General features: G+C 36.1%; 1 protein-coding gene across 1 annotated transcript; it reads left to right on the top strand.

The window, feature by feature from the left end:
* Nucleotides 1-4103: 4103 nt before the first annotated feature.
* On the top strand, nt 4104-15847 carry LOC136218756 (gamma-glutamyl hydrolase 2-like). Its single transcript, XM_066005842.1, has 10 exons — nt 4104-4704; nt 6763-6849; nt 10452-10541; nt 10958-11052; nt 12747-12807; nt 13665-13754; nt 13834-13896; nt 15067-15155; nt 15316-15408; nt 15632-15847. The coding sequence occupies exons 1-10, from the start codon at nt 4261-4263 to the stop codon at nt 15678-15680; spliced, it is 1161 nt and encodes a 386-aa protein (XP_065861914.1). The 5' UTR covers nt 4104-4260; the 3' UTR covers nt 15681-15847.
* Nucleotides 15848-19380: the final 3533 nt, after the last annotated feature.

Raw genomic sequence — 19380 nt, forward strand, 5'->3', positions numbered from 1 at the left:
ATCCTAAAGCTATGTGCACTAAGGGTCTACTTGTTTTGGGGTTGGAGGAGGTTAATCAAAGGGAGGTTATTTTCCTGACAATGTTTGGAAAGGAATTTAAATGGAGGTGAGGGTTAAATGATGGTTAGAAAACTTTGAAATAACCCCAATTTCAATCCCACCAAATTGGTGGGATCTGGAGGTTCACTAAATAACCTCCCTTCGCCTCCCATCCCTTTAACAAACCTTATCAAACCTTCATCCAAGCAGACCCTAAGGAGGTTTCTTGAAACCGGGTTCTTCCGAATGTCTAGCACATACAAGACATCTTGCAGCTTTATTTCCTTCCTAGAAGTCATCTTCAGAATCACAGTCTCGATCCCTTTGATCTTAGAGGTAGCAGAATTGCCCACAAAGAGCTTCTCTCTAGTCTAAGGAGTCAGTTTGACAAAGGAGTCCTTGTCACAACAAACATGGTGTGTGGCACCAATATCCAGCCACCATTCCTTCGGGTTAGAATCAACCATGTTGACCTCCGACACCACAACATGCAGATTGATGTCAGATAAATCTTGTGCAATGGTTTCCATAACATTTACTTTATTTGGCCTAACCCTCTTCGCCAGCGACAGTTAGATGACTTGTGTCATATTTTATCACAATTGTAGCATTTTCCATTAAATTTAGTGTTCTTGGATATGCCACTTTTGGGACCCAATTTCGGTTTCTTGCCTCTGCCTTTCTTGGAGTATTAAGTTTCCACCATATTGGCCCTAACCACAGACTGACTAGCCACATTTGAGGCATTTTTCTCCATGTCTCTATTATCCTCCTCAATTTGGAGTTGGACAATAAGTTCCTCAATTGTCATTTTCCTTCGCTTATGCTTAAGGTAATTTTTGAAATCCTTCCATCCATGCGGCAATTTTTCTATTATTGCTACCACTTGGAACGATTCAGAAATCGACATACTTTCGACATGGATTTCATGGATAAGTAGCTGTAAAATCTTGAACTTGACTTACAACTTTCTTAGAATCTACCGTATTATAATTACAGAATTTCCCGACTAAGAATTTCTTCATCCCGACATCCTCTAATTTATATTTATAGTCCAAAGATTCCCATAGTTCATTTGTTGTTTCCTTGACTTGGTAAACACTATAAAATGCATCAGTCAAGCCGTTTAGAATATAATTATGGCAAAGGAAGTCAGAATGCCTCCATGCTTCCATTGCATTAAAGACAGTAGCATCATGTACCTCATCCTGTCTCATTATATGATGATCATCCTTTAAGCATTTAGCCAAGTTAAGCATAATTAAATAAAACAACATTTTTCATTGCCACATTTTAAAATTTACACTAGTGAAATTTTCAGGATTTTCATTATAGCTGACAAACATTGACACATATAGAAATAGACGAGTAGCCTCTGGAGTGACCGTGTTCTCATTGACATTAGAACTGGGTCCGTCTCCTTTCTCAATTCAACCATTGTTGTAAAAATAAGAACAACAATCCATTTCAAACAAAAATTACACAAATATTATCCATTTTATTATATTCTGTTACAAAAGTCCCAAAATCAATATCTATGAACAATATATATGTATGTGTTCTTTGAAAAACAAAAAACAATATAAATTTGTCTTAAGAATGTCGTCTGTAATTAACAAATTTGGAAAAACAGTATAGAAATATTAAATTTATAAAAACAGAAATTAAATGAAAGTGTCTGGGACTGTAAATAGAAGAATAAAATTAAAACAAAAAACCTGAAATAGTGAACAAAAGAATAGAATTTTGAGACATGTATTAACAGTCTCCTTAAGGCAGGTTTCCTCGCTATTGACAATCGTCTCCCAAAATACAACAAATACATAAGTGAACTCTTACTGTGTGTAAGATGTTATCATCCGACAAAGGAGTAGAGCAAATTGAACAAACGGGAGAAATATAATTTCAGAGAAATGACAATTCGAATTTGCAATGTTTTGTATGTGAACAGACAGTGCGAATTCTGTATATATAAAATTCGGACGGGCAAAAATTCGGACGGGCACGAATGTTCATGAATGGACACGACTATTTATGAACGAACACAAATGTTCATGAATAGAGGTGGCTGTTGAAATTAAAAGTGTAAAAATAAAAAATTAATTCAACTGAGCTTATGAACAAAGTTCAGCTCATGTATTTACATGATAAAAAGATTAATGACCGAAGCAAAAGTATGTCATCCCAAAAGCCCTCATTTGAAGCTGCATTCGCATCGCCCACGTCGCGCGAGTGTGCCCCTAATCCGATGGTGCTTCGATTGCACTTCCTATATGTGAATGTCTTTCCTCTAGTAATTAGTTAAAGGCTTGTAAAAGCCTTTTACTTATAAACTAATGAAAACTCTGACTTCTCTCCCATGTGAAATGAGGAAGCTTAATTTCCTTTATCCTTCTCAAAATCATTTCAAGCGGTTCACTTTGAGCATCAAATTCTTATTCATCACTTGTTCCACTTAAGCTTGTAATATACTGTTAAAAAGATCTCATGGTATAGAATACTTTGACACATTTCAAGTTATTCTAAACTTCATTTATTTGTTATATATTTAAGCCTCAAGTAACAAAAAATAACAATGAAAGTTGTTATTTAATATAAATTTTCCAACAAAGGAAATCGTGCTAGGCTTCAGCGGGAGGTGTCCTCCATGATGCAAATGGTACATGGATGGGGGGCTTTGCAGTTAACATTGATATTGGATATGTATCACTCGCTGAGCTTTTGAGTCTTTATTATGACCTTAACTTAACATGGAAGAAAGGAGTTTGTCGTCTGGTGGGCTATACGACAAAGGGTTTATATATTCAACATCCTTATTCTTGGTTTGTTCATAAATGTTGCGAACTCCAGAAAGGGGATTGAGAAGTTCAGATTACATATTTCTTCTGGAAAGGTAATGAAACAGTTGATTGAATGGCGAGCTACGCAGAAAGTCTTTTTTAGATCATAACGAATGCGATATGACTCCTACAAGCATCCAGAATAGCCTTAATTCTAGTGGTTTTTCTATTAATAGGATTGTTAGTTTTTAGTTCTTTTTCTTTTTTGTGCTTCGTTTGTTGCGTGTTGGGCATTTAACCTTCCTCATATTAAAAAAAAAAGGATAAGGTGCAAAATACTCCTAATGTTTACATGCAAGAACAACTTTACCCTTAACGTCTAAAATAGTGCAATTTTACCTCCTAACATTGGCAGACAAGAACAATTTTACCTTTAACGTCGCCAAATTGGGTCAATTTTAGACATTATTATTAAATACAGATATTTTGTTTTTTATTCTGCACCAATTGCACGTAAGTTAATTCTAAAAAAAAGATTTCATATTTTTTGTAATTTAATAATAGAATTGAAGATTGATATTTTTAAATTCGGTGAAATATCTGAATTTTTTTGTCCAACTTGTACAATATATTTTTTTAATTTTTTTTAATTCACGTTTAATCGTATATTTGTGATCTGTTACTAATGAATGATAAAACTATGCACATGTTAAGGGTAGATGACAAGATTTATGATCGAGAAAATAATATGATGAATAATTTCTCCAATTGATCCAATTTGTCAATGTTAAGGTAAAATTGTTCTTGGTTGCCAATAATAAGGATAAAATTGCATCATTTTAAACTTTAGGATAAAATTGATCCATAATATAAATTTGGGTTAGGCTATGCTTACTTTGTTTTTAACAAAGTAAGCATTACTTTGTGTGTTTTCATTATTAGATGAATTTTACACTCCATTATTCAATGGTAAAAAATACAAAGTAAGGGTTACTTTATCATAGAAGACACTTAAATTTTATATTGAGATTATTTTTACCAGTTATAAAAAAAAACTATTAACTTTAAAAAATGTGCACCATTAGATTAAAAATAAATAAACGTGCAGCATTAAAATAGAATTATATCACATGTGACTGAAAAGTTTCCAAAAAATGTTACTAAAAAAAATATTATTCGACTCGACCTAGTAGGTTCCTTGCGTGTATGTCCCCACTATCAAATAAAAAAGTAATTTCTTATCCATACACCTGGCATGATACGTCACTCACCCTTTTGTCCAATTTGCCGTGACTATTTGGCGACTCCTTCCGTTCAGTACGGCGATTTACCCCGCCGGCCTCTTCAATGTCACATACACTCTATTTCATGACTCTTCTTTCTTCTTCTACGATCCCAAACCCCTTCTTCATATCCTCATCCTCTCTGCCGATTCTCCAAGATGCCCTCCAACTTTCTGTCTAATTCTCCTTCTACCACTCCCTCGTCCTCTTCCGATCTTCCCAACGACGCCGTCTCTCTCCCTTCAACCTCTGCTTCTTCCTCCTCTCATCAAGATATGTGGAGTTACCTTTGGATTCCTGTACTCATTTCACTTTCCAAAGAACTTTCCTTAGCTAAAGCAGCTCAATCCAATATTCTTCTCCCCGGTCAACTCCACAATGACTCCTCGTTGTCGGTTCCCAAATGTACTGCTCCTGACACCAAGTTGAATTACAGGCCGGTCATCGGAATTCTCACCCATCCTGGAGACGGTGCTTCCGGAAGGCTAAATAATGCAACAAATACTTCGTATATCGCTGCGTCGTATGTGAAATTCGTGGAATCGGCCGGTGCTCGAGTCATTCCTCTTATCTATAACGAGCCGGCGGAGATTCTTTTCGAGGTATACGTAAATTATGAACTTCAAACTCGTAGCCAGGAAAAAAATATTGAAGTTTTTCAAGACTATTATAGAGTAGAATTTCGACGAGCAAGAAAAATAAGCTATAGTTTTTTCAGATGACTTAACTAGATAATTTTTCTTTGAGCGAAATCAATTACTAGCTATATCATTAGTGTTCTTTTCCTATTTATTTATTTAATGTAGTTTAGTTGCTGTCTTGTGTTTCTATTTCTGATCAAGTTAAGTTTTTCCGGTCCAATTCCAATGTACTTCATGTGATTCCGTTTATGATCATACGTATTCTTTCTTTCTTCTTCATCATCAGATAGGTTATTAAGGTTATTAACAGTCAACAGGATGCATGCCAATATTTATGGTCGTAAGAACCCCAATTCATGCAAACTGGTATATTTGAAACTGTTTTATACTGCATTTGAGGTTTTTAGCTCCAGGTTGTGTTTATTTTTCATCTTACCGAAGTATTAATGGGAAGACCTCTCTAGGCTCTTCCTATTACATTTTGCTTGCTACATCATCCAACTAAAAGATGCCACCCCTTCAAAGTACTCTACCCTCCCAAAGGGGGGGAAAAGAAAACGCTCAGGTCTGTTTGTATTGAGGTTAGGAGAGGATAAATAATGGAAGGTTACATAACTAATTTTATTTGGGAAAGAGGTTATTAGGAGGGAAGGAAACTTAAAGGTCAAATGGACCTTAACTAAAGATGAAAAAATCTGTATTTTTCAGTCCCACAGAATCGGTCGGTAGTATCTGAGGGCTATCTTTATAAAACCTTGAAAATGGACTTATTTAACCTTGTAAATCCTTCACCTTTATCCAAGTAAGGTTGATCATTTCTCTCTCAATCACTTCAATCCACCTCACCCTCCCTCCTCTTCCATTCAAATTCTTCCTTCAACTCCATTCAAGCAGACCCTCACCTTCCAATGCAAACTAACAAAAGACCCATCTTCGAAAGGATGGCCTCTTTTTCTCAGTTCCAATGGGGGAGGGGTTTTATCTCCGAAAGCCTGACTAGTTGGAGGTGCTTAAGAGTTGAAATTATCTCCAGAAAACCTAGTTGGAGGTGCTTAAGAGTTGAAATTATCATTAAGAAAGTTTTATGTATATCTTGTTAGTGATATCATATCAATGTACCTCACATAAAATACCTTTGATTTTTCATAAAATTATTCTAAAAATGGTGCATATAGAGTAATTATATTGGTTGAGTGAACAAGAGAAGTGCCGTATATGCATACGATATGATATTTTAGAACTATTCTCTTCTTGACCTCTTGTTTAATTAGATAATGGAAGTTTCATCAATTTGAGAGAATGCAAATATGATTTCAAGACTTTGTAGTTACTTTGTCTTGTCAAGTTTAATTAATAATCATATCTTTAAAAGAATGTGTATGTTCATATGGTGCTCAGAAGAATGGTGAAAAAGGTTGTGCATGAAACTTCTCCTTTAATATGGTTTGATATTTCTGTATATATATCTATACACAGACATTCACCTACATTTACATCAGAACTTTTTTTCTCTCTCTGTGTGTGTATGTATAATGTACACAGCTGACTGGTACTTGAAAGGTTTTTGTTGATTTTATAGTTGTTATTATTATTATTATTATTTACTATGGTTAGGCTATATATATATATACAGACACTCACCTACATTTACATCGTAACTTTTTTTCTGTGTGTTTGTGTGTGTGTGTATGTATAATGTACACACCTGACTGGTACTTGAAAGGTTTTTGTTGATTTTATAGTTATTATTATTATTATTATTTACTGTGGTTAGGCTATGATTCTGGTCCTGGTTCTTTTTTCCATTCACAAAAGCATCTGATGCTATACTTTTTACATAAAGGTCTTTGCTGTTAGCATATATTTCCCTTTGGCTTAGCAATGAGTGGCATTGGTCCTTATGCTTTGATACCTCATTTATTATGATGAGATCGGAATAATTAATGTTAATTTGGTTTTTATATCGAATTGTCTTTAAAGTTCTCCTGAAATCTTTGTTATATGATTGCGCATTTGCAGAAGCTTAATCTTGTCAATGGAGTGCTATTTACTGGAGGTTGGGCTAAAAATGGTTTATATTATGACACCGTGAAGGCAGTTTTTAAGGTGTGCGATACTTCCCTGCTTTATTTAAATATAGTGTGATTTATAGTATCCAATACTCTGCTCTATTTGTGCATATAAAACAAGTAGTTTTGGCAGCCATTAGCAGCCTAAAGTGATTTGACTTCAATCTTGTGGAGGAACAATGGCAGTATCCCATAGGGTAAGCACGTTCATTGAAGTGGTTGTGTTTAGAAGATCAAAGTGTATGATCTTTATATGTTACAGAACAAAAAATATTTCAAGTTTCTTGCTGAGTTCTCAACATATGTTGAATGCTTGCTAAGGTCCTGGATCAGTGAGCAGTGCTATTTGTCAAATAAGAATTCAATTGCATAATTGAGTGATGAAACCGTTGTTGGATGATTTACATGGTGTTCTCCAGGGTATTGTTTAGATTATGTCATCTCAATGCACTTGGGGTTGCTACATTTTCAGTATGCCTGAATTGTTTAGTTCCAGGATAATTAGTATTTAGGATGTAAGATCATGTCAGAATTGCCAAAACCAGTCAACTAAATGGTGGAAGTATGGTGTCCAGCTTGAATCTCCTTTAAACAGTATAAGACACAACAGATAGCCTCCTGGGGCTCAACAACTAGGTTTTTTTTTTTTTTTTTTTTTAATCTTTGTATGTATTCTGGACATGGGTTTCAGGTGGCTTGAAAAGCTGTTGAGACTTCTATGGGATTCCCACATACATACTTAATTTGAAGATGGACTTGACTTTCCGTGCAGGGATTTTCATATCCATACGGATTTGAAGATGGACCTTATAGGATATTACACATCCTTTTTGAATTGGTCTCCCTCGTTTAGTCAATTGGGGTTGTGGCAAAGTTGTAAAAGATGTTAGGCGCTAGTTGGGCGGATAGGCCCTTGGGGATTAATCCGGGATTAGTTAAGGATTAATAGGGGTTAATCGGATTTATATTTTTGTATTTTTTTATTTGTAAATAAAAAAATAATTATATAAATGCAATTAAATTATGTATTATATTATCTAAAAATAATAATATAAAATGATTTAATAGAGAAAACATATATTTGTAATATATATCCTTAAAAATGCGTCAAAAACAACATTTCAACAACAATATCATTGAAACAACTCAAATCCATAACTAATATTGTTCACCGAAAACTATGAAACAATATCCTTAAAGTCTTAAGCCATATCATGCAAAAAAGTGGAGAATGCGATTAGACAAAATATCCGAAAACAACAAAAACAATTCACCTACAACCATGAGACAATGTTCTAAAGTGAATTATAATACAACAACAACAACGCCTTAGTCCCGAAATGATTCTGGGTCGGCTAACATGAACCATCATATAAAACCGTCAAATCAAATCGTGTCAGCGACACAAATTCGCTCCCTCCACTCCGTCCTATCCACTACCATATTTTCCTCAATTCTCATTAAACTCATATCACTCTCGATCACCCTCCTCCAAGTTTGCTTAGGTTTTCCCTACCCCTCACCACTACATCCATTTGCCACTCTTCGGTTCTCCTAACCGGCGCATCAAGCGCTCTACGTCTAACATGGCCAAACCACCTTAGTCGGTTTTCTCTCATTTTATTCTCAATAGATGTGACCCTTACTTTTGTCCTAATTATTTCATTACTCACCCGATCCTTTCTCGTATGACCACACATCCATCTCAGCATACGCATCTCCGCCACCGACATCTTATGGATGTGGCAGTGTTTCACTGCCCAACACTCCGTACCATATAACAATGCTGGTCTAATTGCCGTCCGGTAGAATTTTCCCTTCAATCTATTAGGCATGCCGGGGTCACAAAGGAAACCCGTAGCACTCTTCCACTTCGACCAACCAGCTTTAATCCTATGAGCAACATCTCCATCTACTTCTCCATCCGTTTGGATAATAGATCCTAAATACCGGAAGCAATCCGAGGCCTGAACAACTCTCCCATCTAGGGTGATTGTCCCTGCCTCCCTTCTCCTATGGCCGCTAAACTTACACTCCAAATATTCTGTCTTACTTCGGCTCAACTTAAAGCCTCTAGATTCTAGAGTTTGTCTCCATAGTTCCAACTTCCTCTCCACTCCTTCTTTCGTCTCATCAACCAACACAATATCATCTGCAAACAGCATGCACCATGGTATACCATCTTGAAGTGAACTTGTTAGTTCATCCATAACGATGGCAAAAAGAAATGGGCTTAGTGCGGAACCTTGATGCACTCCAATCGTAATAGGAAACTCTTCAGTCTTCCCAACACTAGTACGTACACTCGTGCATGCTCCCTCATACATGTCCTTTATGATGTCAATATATTTCCGCGAAATGCCTTTCCTTATAATAAAAAAAAAAAAAAGGGCGGCCCGGTCGCATTACGCGTCCCCGCTGAGCGAGGGTCCGGGGAGGGGTCCCACCACAAGGGTGTATTGGGGGCAAGCCTTCCCTTGCCAATTGGCAAGAGGCCGCTCCTAAGACTCGAACCCGTGACCTCTGGTCACACGGCAACAACGTTTTACCGTTGCCTTTCCTTATAATAAAGTAAAAAAAATCAATACAATAATAATACAATGTTTTTTGTTCTGATCGCTGCCCAGGCGGACGTTAGGCAGCCTCTATGTGGCTTAGGCGCCGCCTAGGCAGCCAAAAAATGGCCGGGGGTCAAAAACGCCCAAAGGGCCTAAGCTGGGAATCGGAATGGATTCTCGATTTTGAGCGCCTAGACGGTCAAGGAAGCCTTTTTCTTGAACAGTGGGTTGTGGTAGGGTTCATTTGGGCATGGGCTTTGGGCAATCATATATGAGCCCTAGATGCTACATGATGGGGGCTTGAGCATGTTTGACCTAAGCTTCTATTAAGCCTGTCAAACAGCATGATTTTCTTAACTTGTAAAAAAGGGAAAAACTTATTATCTACTTAAGTCCATTTGATTTTTAATATTTGGATAGCTCGAGCATTCATTCCCAATCAATTTTCTCAGACAACAGTTCCTTTTTAACCAGATTCACATCTGCAACTTCAGTTGCAGAACTTTCACACGTCAAAATTGCATGCTTTTTTATCCTCTTATTAAATAAGGCTTGACAGATGACTGGTTTAATTTGGCCTGATGTTTCTAGCCAGCTCAACATGTTGTCTCAACATGTTATATTCCCCTGCATTTTCTCCATTTTTTTCCAACAGTAATCTCATCATTGCCCCTCTCCTAATGTCATTCTGGTTTTTACATCGAGTATGTGAAACATTAGAAGTGTAGACTTTGAAAAGTTATTTGCTTTGTTGATATTACTTTTACTATACGTCTGTAACTCTCAATCTTTCAAAAGGTTTTGTATAGAGTTTCTTATTTTGGAGGCGTTTTATACTGGTTTCATTAGGAATAATCTTGCTTTCTACTATTGACATCCCTTCAAAATTAGTGAACTATGCTACCTCAGTTTCTGAAATAAGGCTGTGATAATTTGAAATAAACTTCCACAGTAAATCCTCTTTTCAGGACAGCTATCTGACATGCATCTGCATTTTGGAAACATATGAAGGAAATCATGGTCAACTCACTATCTTTCTTTTGCTACTAACTTTGAGCATTCTATTATATGTTACTTGCAGCAAGTTTTAGCCAAGAATGATGCAGGAGACCATTTTCCATTGTATGCCATCTGCTTAGGTTTTGAACTTTTGACAATGATTATTAGCGAGGTATTTTGTCTTTCACTTACTGCTATAAAATTTGTACCAAATTATTCTTGTGTCATGTACTATAAATGATTTGAAGTAGTAAGTAGGTAAAATATGTACAAAACTATTGCTGTTATACTGTACCTAAATTTACACTTGATTTTATATGACTAGAATGACTACTGTGGCAGGTAAAAGTTGTTATAGTTGTGTAAATTATTTGACATCCATATGAACTCCAATAAGTATGTGGCGCCATTATTTTGTGTTCTCATCTTCAATTTTCTCTTGTAAATGTCCAACAAATGCAATTCTATGGCCAAAGTTCTGGTTTGAAAGTCACCATAATTGGATACCTTTAAGCTAATAATAATTATTTACAATACTTCCGTGTTTAATGTTAGAAATGTGACTCTTTTTTTTTGCCATGATAACAGGATACTAGCATTCTGGAATCGTTTAATGCAGCAGATCAGGCTTCTACGCTTCAATTTATGAAAAACATAAATATAGAGGGAACTGTCTTTCAAAGGTATATACATGCTCCCTTTTTCCGGTTCAGTTGTTGATTTACTAATGTTTGGTAACGAAATTCAAATGCTGCTGATACAAAATCATGAAGATATGAAAATTTTTAATTTTACAAAAGATTTTGCACTTTCACATTCTTCAAGTCTTCCTTTACTTTTATCATAATTTGAAGAATTTCAAGATATCCCCATCTGATTATGATGAATTAGAGACTTAGAATGAGAGTTAAAACTTTGTCGACATCAACATTTGATCATCATGCAAACTTCTAAACAGAATAGATGCTATCAAGTATAAACTGTAAAGTATACATTTTGATATAAATCTCCTTAACAAAGTATTTTGTGTATGAATTATTCCATTGAGCTCCACTCTTGACACCTCTCTAAAGCTTGCAAGTTCAAGCCCTTCAAAAGGCAGCCTAGTATACCCAGATGGAGGCACACGAGCTCTTGTTTCTCCTAGGTTCGTGGATTGGAAGCATCTGAGTCAGGAATCGATGTCGTTCAAGGACTGAATACAATTCCAGAAATGGGAAGGCATCTTCTTCACTGCATTTCTGATGCTTTCAATCTACCAAGAAAAGGGTAAGACTAAACAGGTTTGGGTATTTGACTTGTTTAGGGGAATTCAATCCTGAATGCTTCAGTATAAAAGGGCGGCCCGGTGCACTACGCGTCCCCGCTAAGCGAGGGTCCGGGGAGGGGTCCCACCACAATGGTGTACTGGGGGCAAGAGGCCGCTCCTAAGACTCGAACCCGTGACCTTCGGTCACATGACAACAACGTTTTACCGTTGCGCCAAGGCTCTCTAGACCTTTTTGATGCAACAACAACAAAACTGATTTGGAGAGATATAATCAATTTGCGTGAGCATTTTTTTTATCTGTCCACATCATAGAGGATGCACACATATGTTGATTAGTACTTATTGCTTATTTGGTCACAACACTCAAACAGATTGTTAGTCTTTCACCTTAAGGACCAAAATAACCATTTACTATATGTGTACATCCTTTATGATGTGGACAGGTAACAAAATGCTCACTCAAATTGGTTCTGTATCTCCAAATCAGTGTTGTTGTTGTTGCATCAAAAAGGTCTAGAGAGTCTGTTCATGGCAGTCAAGAGAACTTTCTTTTACTTCAGGTACCAAAGCATTCAGAATTGAATTCCCCTAAACAAGTCAGATCCTCAAACCTGTTAGTCTTGCCTCTTTTCTTGGTAGATTGAAAGCATCAGAAATAGTTTTCTCATTCAGTGGAAACTTCACTCTTTGGATGCATACCTCAAAGTTTTGTTCATCAATCCTCTTCATGGAGCCATAAAGCTCAGAGACCAAGGTTGAATAGATTGGTTCTAAGGTAGTGATGATGCCTTCCCATTTCTGGAATTGTAGTCCTTGAACGGCATTGATTCCTGACTCAGATACTTCCAATCCATGAACCTGGTAGAAACAAGAGATCGCGGCCTCCATATGGGTATACTAGGCTGCCTTTTGAAGGGCTTGAACTTGCAAGCTTTAGAGATGTGTCAAGAGTGGAGGGTAGCTTGACAGCCTCATATGGACACTGCGATGGTGTTGCTTAATTTGGTTGTGCTTTATGATGATTGTCAAAACACGTAATTGTGATACATTGTCACAAAAAAGAAATGATATTTGTTTGTTCCAAGCAATAATATTACTTATTTGCAGATTTCCTCCTGACTTGCTTAGAAAGATGAGTACAGATTGCCTCGTCATGCAAAACCATCATGTGAGTTCAGAAATTTTATTAGACCTTATGTATTTGTATCTCTACATAGAGTTGATGGTTGAGTTAACTGTTACTGGTTTAAAGGAACATCTACGTTTTGTTTTGGTTGAATGGATTATATTCCTTTGTTTTCTTTATGTTAAGCTTTAAATTATGTATTGGGGCAGGATAAGCACCTAAAAATGAATAAAGATACAAGTCCATGACTATATTATCTCCAAATATTAATAATTTATTATTGGAAAGTGTTTAATGGCGGGGTTTGAATGCATTTTATTTTCTGAATAAAAAGGTGGTCTGGCTGTCAGCAATAAATGATTCCTATGGTGATAATTTATATATTAAGGAAAAAAAGTTCAGGGAGTTCTACTGAACTGTTAAGGAGTTTAAGCTCCGTTGTAAGTTTCTTTCCTTGTTATCCTGGAATAGGAAGTGCCTATTTTGGGGGTTAGTAAAAGAACTGAATACTGCTCCATGATTCTCAGCAGCTGTGTTATGCACTGATTTGGGTTACCGCAGCTCCATATTTTGGAAATCCTTGTTAGGTTGTTTGGTGGTTTGGAGTGCAAAAGAGGGAAAAAAATTGGGAATCCACAATGGGCTCAGCAGTGTGAAATGGAAACAAGGATATCACTGGAGCACATTTTTTGTTTTCTTTTTTCTTTTAAGCTGTCTTTGTTTTGGGGGTTTGACCTGGACGTGGTTAAGTGATATAAAATGAAACTAGTGATTTTATTCCTCTTTAATAACTCTTGTATCATCAATTTTTACTTCAGTTGATTATTTAGCTGAACTTGTATACCTGGACCTGACCATGTCGTGAAAGGATCGTATTTTCTGATTTTCCTATGCAACAGTACGGTATCTCACCAAAAGGGCTTCAAGAGAACCAGGATCTATCTGGCTTCTTCAAGATATTGACTACTAGTGCTGATTCAGATAACCAAGTAATGGATGCGATTATTGTTATTATGATACCCTCATCTATAATAAGAGTTCTTATTCACCTGTTAACATTCTTATCAGGTTTATGTCTCCACAGTACAAGCATATAACTATCCCGTGACTGCCTTCCAGTGGCATCCAGAGGTATAACTACTATGTGCTTCTGATTAATCCATTGCATGGTTTTCAGTTTTGTATGAAAATACCTATTCTTGAATTTGATTCTAGATATTTTTCATTATATTTTATCTTAATTATAGAAAAGCACATATCTTGTGATTTCAATGGAAAATTTGTAGATGGAAACACCCAGTGTATAGGGATAATTTGGGAAAAGATGACCAGTAGGGTTATCCAGACATTTATGTTCCCTAGGGTTTAGGGCTTGGAACCTACGGTATTGGTGAGCAGATCTTTAGAATCTTAGTAGATTATTCTTCTCTAATAAAATGTTCATGTGCAAACATCCATTTGTTGGTGGTATACACAATATTTGCTTGAACAAAGCAGATGTTGCTACTGCGACATTTATAGGGATGAACAAATCAGTTATTTCTTAACCCAGCCATTACATTTTATAAGAAAATCATTAGTAAATTTCTTACGTATGATGTCATCTTGGGGCACAAGCTTCCCTATGAATTTTTTTTGGCAAGACCGCTCCTAAGACTCGAACCCGTGACCTCTCGGCCACACGACAACAACGTTTACCCGTTGCGCCAAGGCTTGTCCCCCATACACCCTTGTGGTGGGACCCCTCTCCGGACACTCGCTTGGCGGGGACGCATAGTGCACCGGGCCGCACTTTAGGATGGAATTTTTATGTTCATGTACGCTCCTAGTGTACTGTACCTAGAATTGAAAATAGTGAGTGCTTGCTTAGTGAACCTGGGTTGTTCTTGAAAAAAGTTTTACTATATAATGTCTTCGCTGGTGGGAACTGTTCTTTACTAAAATTGAATATGCAAATCTGTCAGATTTCATTTCTAAATGTTGAAAACAGCTTTACCAAAACTATTCTTGCATATTTACAATGCAACTCATTGGCTTCATGGAGCTTTTTCAAGGCTTCTACCTGTTCTGGAGAAGTTGAAAAGCTGGGTCCATGCCTGTAGTCAAACTAGAGTTGGCCTCAAACATGAGGCTTGCAGGCTACTACAACAAAAATATTTTTCTCTATAATGTTTGATTCTCATTTAGCAGTTTGTGCACATTAGCTGTTTCCTGTCTGCATTATTTTCTTAGTTTTTAATATCATTTAGCTGGAAATAATGTGGTCGCCACTTGCTATGTGTCAAATTGTCAATATTGCAGAAAAATGCTTTTGAATGGGGTTTATCTATGATTCCGCACTCAGAGGATGCCATTCAAGTGACACAACATGTTGCCAACTTTTTTGTCAGGTGAAGACTTTGTTTTTGCTGCTAGGATAGAACCTGAGGCTTTTATTTACAATTTCTAATAATGTTGGTTGTCAAAAAGAAACATTTGGTTCCTCAAGATCTGGCACTTGATTGATTATTTGAAAGGACTGATTTTGAGTAGTTTATGTTTGTGTTGCAGTGAGGCTAGAAAATCTTTGAACAGGCCACCTGCTCGCAAGGTGTTGGATAACCTCATTTACAATTACAGCCCCACATATTGTGGAAAGGCAGGGTAAGTAAAGCCAATCAATGTCGCATTTAATCTTGTTCTTAGGCATGCTCGGGCGTGCAATTTTAATGTCTCTTGTGGAGTATGGTTTACATCTCTGCCATCTTTTTACCCTCACCTTTCTGAGTTTCAATGATTTTTCTACCATTTTCTTCAAAAAAAAAAAAGGTTGCATTTATTATTGTAAGTTTGGACTGGAGCTTTAATCATTTTGGTGTAATTGCAGGAAGGGATATGATGAGGTTTATATCTTCTCAGAACAGTCAAAACTTTAAGCAGGTCTACAAGCATTATAAATTGCCAAATGAAATGTGTATTATTGTATTGTTGATAATCAAACATAACAGATGAACTAAACTAAACTAAACAAAGACTACTTGGTCTGCTGCTGCTGCATTCGAACGTCAATAATTAATGGGTAATGCCACGTGTTTTGCTTTAACTTTTTTGCCTTTAAAAAAAAGATTGTGATTAATTTAAGTGAATGAATTGAAGAAACTTGTCAACGGACAGACGGATGATTTTTCATTTATAGACTACAAAATACCCCCAATGTTGAGAATCATGAGCAATTTCACACGTTTAAAATGGTGTAATTTTACTACTAATGTTGGTATTTAAGAACAATTTAATTCTTAATGTTGCTAAGCTGATCAATTCCGGATATCATTATAAAATACAGATATTTTGTTTTTTTTATTCTGCATCAGTTGGTTCTAAAAAAATTCATTTTTTTTTTTGTGGTTTAATAATATAATTAGAGATTAATATTTTTGAATTTGAAATAAAGTATATATTTTTTTCACGTCTGTTCAAATGGTTGTGGTCTGTTATTATAATTATTGATAAAATGATGCATATATAAAGTGTAGGTGACATATGAAATATAGTTTGATGAAAATTAATTTCAAATTGATCTAATTTGTCAATGTTAAGGGTAAATATATTTTTTTTTTGCTGTCAATGTTAGGGGTAAATTTGCACCATTTTAAATGTTAGGATAAAATAGTTCATAGCTATTAATGTTAAGGGCATTTTACATCCCATCTCTACTAGCTAAATAATAAAGTAGATGTCAAATGTGGACTTTAAACATAGAGTTTTAGATTTGTCTTGGATGTAAAAGAAGAATTATCTTAAGAGAGAAAGAGAACCCTCCATCCTTCTTCACACCAGAAGCAAGACTCTATTTCAACTATCCAATCTAATGGGTTTTTTTTACAATTATATAATTTTGCTTTGATGTCGTGGACTACGTCGCTTCCACCATCTATCTCCATTTTACCAAAGCCAGTAATCCCGTCAGATAGTAACAGAATTACATAACCATCTCGTCCTCTTGTGGTTGAGGAAGATATGTCGGAGGTATCTAGGGTTCTAGTTGATCTTAGAGAGATAGACATGGGCAAAATGGACTATGTTGACGACAATCCCCTCTTTCCGAGCATCTTTATTGCACAAAACACAACCTCAACGCAAACTAATGAACCATGAACTGAAAGTCCAATGATCATTATAGCTACGATAACAAATGGTGAGAAGGGGGGGCCTACTTTGACAAATTCTTGAGGGAGTGAATTAGTGAATTTGAAGAATGGGACCTATGGATCTTGGATGGTTGTGCTGAAACGAAAATTCAACCCACATCCAAGAAAACCTAATCATGTTAGCGAAAATCAGGTTACCCATATAGTTGAAAAGAAATTACCTCCTTGAATTTCAATACAAAAAGAGCTTACCACAAGACCCTAAAGGTAATATCGCAGTTGGTTCCCTAGTAACTCAAGTTCTAGTTTCTCTTTTGGTGCCAGAAAAATCTGGCAGGATGGTGCCCCTAAGCCGAAATATCTTGGGCCTTCGGAGTTTCTAGATTTGAATTCTCATGATTTTTTTTTAAGATCTTTTAAATAATGTTGAGGATGCCTCAATGGATGTTAATCGAGCCTATAAGGATAAGGAGAATGCAGGGATTCTTGAAGTTTCCCCGAGTCCCAAGAGAAGTAACGTGGCTACCTCTACTGTCACTTCTTTAAAATCGCACGATTTGGACATAGTTGTTGATGGGGAAGGGAAGACTTCTGCTTTGAGGCCCCATTAGTTGTTTGGTTTTGGTTTCTAATCCTTTTTACTTTATGATGATTGTTTCAAGGAATTGTTTTGGAGCCGGTGGTAATGAGTTTCACTGGGCTCTCCAGCACTTGTTATCTATCAATAAGCTAGATATTTTGGCTTTTCTCGAGCCTCGTCTTCCCTCTCATCGTGCTGAGGAGTTGCGAAGAAAGTTGTATTTTTGTGAAGTTGAGGTAATTGATACTAAGGGCTTTAGTGGGGGTATTTGGTTGTTTTGGAATTTTGATAAATTTCATATTGAAGTGATTTTGAGAAGTAGACAACTTCTACATACCCGAATAAATATTATTGGGGTTCATTGCATGATTTGTTGTTTTATGCTACTTTTGTTTATGTCTGCCCTCAGCTTGTTCCCAAACGGTAGTTTATGTCTAATATGCTGACCTTTAAGAATCAAGTGTCTAGCCATTGGATAGTTGTGAGGGAATTTAATTATATAAAATCTCTTGATGATAAACATGGTGGTGGGGAGTTTTTGAACAGTGGAATAACTGGTAGTTTTGAAATCCCTAAAAATTAGAATTTGATTGGTATCAATCATTATAATCGCATTATTCTATGAGATATAAGTGGTAATATGAATATTCTCTAGATAATGGGGAGTCAACACAATATTTTTTTAACGAGGGGAAAAATGTGAGTGTAGGGTTAATGGAGTTGTCACAAACGGGTCGGATAGGGAAATGGACCTAAACGAAGAAGTGGTCCTAGATACTCAAGATGATTGTAAAAGGAGGAACAAGGGAAACTGGTTGGGCTTGGAAAACAAATGGGATCTTATGGATCGTAGTTTGGTGAGTGATGAATTGGGTTCATATTATACTTAGGTGTTTTTTCTTTGTCTAAAATTGATAAAGCATTTTCTTATGTTCTGGCGAGGTCTGATAACCCAACTTACCAAGGATTATAAGTTGTTTAAGCGATAACTATCGAGGTTTGGGAAACCTTCAGGCATTTTGTTCTCTAGGGGAGTTGTTGAAAACGCATAAACCTTAATATCGTCTTTTTGATTGAAACGTTGGAAGATAAAAAGAGTATGTATGTTATTAAAAGGAAGTTTGGTTTTAATAGGTGTTTCGCAGTGGGTAGTCATGCTAAGAATGGTGCTCTTGTTGTGTAGTGGAGAGGCTCAATTAATGTTTCTACGTCATATTGATATGTTGATTGATGATGATTCAAGATTTGATTAAAGATTGGTTGGGTTCTATATTTTTGCTGAATGGGGATTGTATTGGGAGTCGTGGAATTTACTTGAATCGATCAATGCGAGTTCGATTCTCGCTTGGGCTATTATTAGAGACTTTAACTATTTTCTTAATCAGACAGAAAAGACATAGGCCCTATTTTCCCTAATCATCTTATTCATTTGTTCACAGAAATTCTTTATCGGATTGGTTTGCATGAGCTTAAGTTGAATGGTGGTTTGATTATGTAAGAGCGAAGTACATGTACATAAGCTTGGATTGGTGAGAATTTAGATAAAGAGTAAAGTAACTGTCTAATCATTTTCCATACATGAGTTACAACTCAAAAGAAAAGTAAGTGTATGGTCCTTTTGTGTGATGACCAAGAGACAATGTATGAAAATGATGTTGACATGGTAATGTTGCCTTTAAGTATTGTAATTCTCTTTTTACCTCATCGACTATCAATTCCTATATTACTTTTAATGTCCTTAATAATGTCATTAATGATGAGTTCAATTCCATGTTGATTGATCTGTTTACTATTGAAGAGTTTAAGTTTGTTGTGTTCCAAATACATGCTAATAAGTCCATTGGGCCGGATGGGTTAAATCATGAACCTTTTCAGCATTTATGGAACTATATTAGCTTAGATGTCATT

The sequence above is a fragment of the Euphorbia lathyris genome, chromosome 2, assembly GCF_963576675.1.
Source record: "Euphorbia lathyris chromosome 2, ddEupLath1.1, whole genome shotgun sequence".
Taxonomy (NCBI): Eukaryota; Viridiplantae; Streptophyta; class Magnoliopsida; order Malpighiales; family Euphorbiaceae; genus Euphorbia; species Euphorbia lathyris.

What these genes read in the sequence shown, in the direction of transcription:
- LOC136218756 (XM_066005842.1), top strand. Translation starts at nt 4,261, where the DNA reads ATGCCCTCCAACTTTCTGTCTAATTCTCCTTCTACCACTCCCTCGTCC. An exon ending in GAGGGAACTGTCTTTCAAAG is followed by an intron (nt 11,053 to 12,746) that starts GTATATACATGC and finishes ACTTATTTGCAG; the next exon opens with ATTTCCTCCTGACTTGCTTA. An exon ending in GTTGCCAACTTTTTTGTCAG is followed by an intron (nt 15,156 to 15,315) that starts GTGAAGACTTTG and finishes TTTGTGTTGCAG; the next exon opens with TGAGGCTAGAAAATCTTTGA.